Source organism: Triticum dicoccoides, chromosome 1A (genome assembly GCF_002162155.2).
Source record: "Triticum dicoccoides isolate Atlit2015 ecotype Zavitan chromosome 1A, WEW_v2.0, whole genome shotgun sequence".
NCBI lineage: Eukaryota > Viridiplantae > Streptophyta > Magnoliopsida > Poales > Poaceae > Triticum > Triticum dicoccoides.
In genome coordinates this window covers 457,655,728-457,659,877 of record NC_041380.1, presented here as the reverse complement: position 1 = coordinate 457,659,877, position 4,150 = coordinate 457,655,728, and the positions used below count along the sequence as shown (strand labels likewise).

The 4,150-nt window shown below is 53.9% G+C and overlaps 1 protein-coding gene across 1 annotated transcript; it reads left to right on the top strand.

The window, feature by feature from the left end:
- The first annotated feature begins 1,423 nt into the window (after positions 1-1,423).
- LOC119278735 (probable aspartic proteinase GIP2) lies at positions 1,424-3,006 on the top strand. The gene has a single exon (XM_037560070.1). It carries the CDS (start codon positions 1,542-1,544, stop codon positions 2,847-2,849), a length of 1,308 nt encoding a protein of 435 aa, XP_037415967.1. The 5' UTR covers positions 1,424-1,541; the 3' UTR covers positions 2,850-3,006.
- The last annotated feature ends 1,144 nt before the right edge of the window (positions 3,007-4,150 follow it).

Here is a 4,150-nt window from a genome sequence, read left to right as displayed (position 1 = left end):
AGTTCCAGGTTCCCCTCAAAAAAAAAATACAGTTCCAGGTCACCCGGCAACAACCGCGACAATAAAGGTTTAGTCCCAAATAAATTAGATAATTAGATGTGAAACTCATAAAATCTTGCGACAAACTTATGGCTCTGACCTCTCTTTGGTAATACTTTAATTCTATAGATTTTTCTTTACGTAACTCCTTCCAAATCAAATTTAGTATATTGACCTCTCTTAACATTATCCGTACGTTTTAGCCATTCGCTATGCACTGAAACTTCTGAAGGCTTACGCTGAAATATGTCCGAACTATCTCAGGCGATGCTGGACACACTTTTTTTCAATTGGTGCTATCATCATTCCGGACTCGATTCTTTCTCGTGTGACCACACATCTATCTCAACATGCGCATCTCTACCACACCTAATTGTTAAATATGCCGTCTTAGTCACCAATACTCAACGCCATACAATATTGCGGGTCGAACCGCCATCCTATAGAACTTGCTTTTTAGCTTTTGTGACACTCTCTTGTCACAAAGAACGCCAGAAGCTTGGCGCCATTTCATCCAGCTTTGGTTCGATGGTTCATATCTTCATTAATACTCCCATCCTTCTGCAGCATTGACCCCAAATATCGAAAGGTGTCATTCTTAGGCACCACCTGCCCGTCAAGACTAACTTCCTCCTCATCCTCTTCGTGCATAGTAGTATTGAAACCGCACCTCATGTACTCGGTTTTATTTCTACTAAGCCTAAAAAATTTTGATTTCAAGGTTTGTCTTCATAACTCTAATTTTCTATTGAACCCTGTTCGACTATCGCCAACTAACACCACATCATCCGCAAAGAGCATACACCATGGGATATTTCCTTATATATGCGTTGTGATCTCATCCATCACCAGAGCAAAAAGATAAGGTCTCAGAGCCGACCTTTGATGTAGTCCTATCTTAATCAAGAAGTCTTGATGAGGGTAATGTACTTGTCACAACATTATTGTATATGTTCTTGATGAGGGTAATGTACTTTACTGGAACTTTGAGTTTCTCCAAGGCCCACCACATGACATTCCGTGATATCTTATCATAGGCCTTCTCCAAGTCGATGAAAATCATATGCAGGTCCTTCTTCTGCTCCATGTATCTTCATAAGTTGTCATACCAAGAAAATGGCTTTCATGATCGACCTTCCAAACATGAAATCAAACTGATTTTTTGTCACGTTTGTCGTTCTTCTTGAACGGTGCTCAATGACTCTCTCCCATAACTTTATTGCATAGCTCATTAGCTTAATTCCACAATAATAACTTCCAGGTCACCATAAAAAAAACAGTTCGAAGCCCACTAGCCAAGTGCCCAAGTCCAGTCCATTCCGGCGTCTCGCCACGAAGCCTAGCCGCCACTTCCCCGCCTCCCTCGTGCCGCGCTGTCCCCCTGTGCATGATCCCGACACCCTAACAGCGAGCGAGGGCACGCAAACGGTGCTATAAACATCCTTCCTCGCCGTTGCGCTGCGGCCGTCTCACTCACGTCGCCGTCTCTGCCAGCCCTCGACATGGCGCGTTCCACTCGTCTCGTCGCTTCCACCGCCACGGCTCTCCTCCTCCTCCTCCTGTCGGCGTGCTCGTGCCGCGCGGCCGGCGACAGCCCGAGCGCCGTGGTGCTGGCGGTGAGGAAGGACGGCGCGACGGGGCAGTACCTGACGGGCTTCCGGCAGCGCACGCCCCAGGTGCCGGTGACGGCCGTGCTCGACCTCGGCGGCGGCACGCTCTGGGTGGACTGCGACGCCGGGTACGTGTCCTCGTCCTACGCGCGCGTGCCGTGCGCGTCCAAGCTGTGCCGCCTCGCCAAGACCGGCGCCTGCGCCACCAGCTGCGTCGGCAAGCCATCCCCGGGGTGCCTCAACGATACCTGCGGCGGGTTCCCGGAGAACACCGTCACGCGCGTCAGCACCGGCGGGAACCTCATCACGGACGTGCTGTCGGTGCCCACCACCTTCCGCCCGGCGCCGGGGCCGCTCGCCACCGCGCCGGCGTTTCTGTTCACGTGCGGAGCCACGTTCCTGACCGAGGGCCTGGCCGCCGGCGCCGCCGGCATGGCGTCGCTCAGCCGCGCCCGCTTCGCGCTCCCGACGCAGCTCGCCGCCGCCTTCCGCTTCTCCCGCAAGTTCGCGCTCTGCCTCACTTCGACCTCCGCGGCCGGGGCCGTCGTCTTCGGCGACGCGCCCTACGCGTTCCAGCCCGGGGTGGACCTCTCCAAGTCGCTCCTCTACACCCCGCTGCTCGTCAACAACGTGAGCACCGCCGGCGTCTCCGGCGAGAAGGACAAGTCGAACGAGTACTTCATCGGCGTGACGGCCATCAAGGTGAACGGGCGCGCCGTGCCGCTGAACGCCTCGCTGCTGGTCATCGACAAGCAGGGCGGCGGCGGCACCAAGCTCAGCACGGTGGCGCCCTACACCGTGCTGGAGACCTCCATCCACAAGGCGGTCACGGACGCGTTCGCGGCGGAGACGGCCATGATCCCCCGGGTGCGGGCCGTGGCGCCGTTCAAGCTCTGCTACGACGGGAGCAAGGTGGGGAGCACGCGCGTGGGCCCGGCCGTGCCGACCGTCGAGCTGGTGCTGCAGAGCGAGGCCGCGTCGTGGGTGGTGTTCGGGGCCAACTCGATGGTGGCCGTCAAGGGCGGCGCGCTGTGCCTTGGCGTGGTGGACGGCGGCGCGGCCCCGCGGACGTCGGTGGTGGTCGGGGGCCACATGATGGAGGACAACCTGCTGGAGTTCGATCTGCAGCGGTCGCGGCTCGGGTTCAGCTCCTCCCTGCTCTTCCGCCAGACCACCTGCAACAACTTCCGCCTTGGGTAGAAAGAAACAAATGGCATCCGGATGGGATCGCAGAAGATGATCTGGGCGCTTGCGTCAAGCAGACTGCAATCGAAATTTGTTTGTGTGTTGTGTTTCCCCTTGGGTTCTGTTTTGGCTGTTTGAATAATCAACAGGAGATCGAACGATTTTCCTATCAGAGCAAGCGTTGTTTCTGCATTTACATATCGACCAACAAAGCCCAGTTTCAGTTATGCACTCGTAGTAGCGACGCATGGCTGCTCATAAGTTCAGAAGGTAACTGCCTCGATGCACTCAAGCATAACGACCATGGAAACAGCAGGCATTGTAGATAGACCAGAAGTTTAATGACCATGAAATGAGCAGTGCCCTTTGTCTTAAAAAAATGAAATGAGCAGTGTCAATGTGCCATCACATAAGATCAAACGGATCAAATCAGGTTACATAATTTCAAGAACGTCGAATGTGCTGACCATTCATAGAGATCCATGATGCACACTCACATATGCCAGTCCCGTGGTTACTTCCGTGTTCTTGTAGGATACAACAGAAGGCCAAGTTTGGAGGCTCAAAACTCTCTGATTCTTGCTCTATCCTGTCCTCTCGGGTTCAGCTCCTCCCTGCTCTTCCGGCAGACCACCTGCAACAACTTCCGCCTTGGGTAGAAAGAAACAAATGGCATCCGGATGGGATCGCAGAAGATGATCTGGGCGCTTGCGTCAATCAGACTGCAATCGAAATTTGTTTGTGTGTTGTCTTTCCCCTTGGATTCTGTTTTGGCTGTTTGAATAATCAACAGGAGATCGAACGATTGTCCTATCACAGCAAGCGTTGTTTCTGCATTTACATATCGACCAACAAAGCCCAGTTTCAGTTATGCACTCGTAGCAGCTGATAGATCGTATGGATCGTGGTAGGCTAGATCTTTCCGGTAACCTACCTTCCTTGGATGCGGATGAGCTCGATTCAGAGTCGGCCATGATGATGTAGGGGCCGGTGATCGCAGAGGGATCGTGATGGAGAGGTGGCAGTGGTGCTTCCCGTGAGCACTGCGATTGCCCTAGATCGGAAGGGGATATCGGTGGGGAGTCTGGCGGCGCGGTGAACCTCGTACCGTGCGCCCCGGCCCCCACCTCTTTATATATCGCAGGTCACAGGGGCCCACCAACCATAGAACGGTTGGGCGCCCCCGATCAGGGCGCGAATAGATCAGAGCCCGATGGGCCGTTGAGCCCACTCGATGGAGAGATCAACCTAACATTCCCCCCCTTGATCTCAACTTTTACTTTTAACCTTATACTTTCTAGTTTATTTGTTTCATC

What these genes read in the sequence shown, in the direction of transcription:
- LOC119278735 (XM_037560070.1), top strand. Translation starts at nt 1,542, where the DNA reads ATGGCGCGTTCCACTCGTCTCGTCGCTTCCACCGCCACGGCTCTCCTC.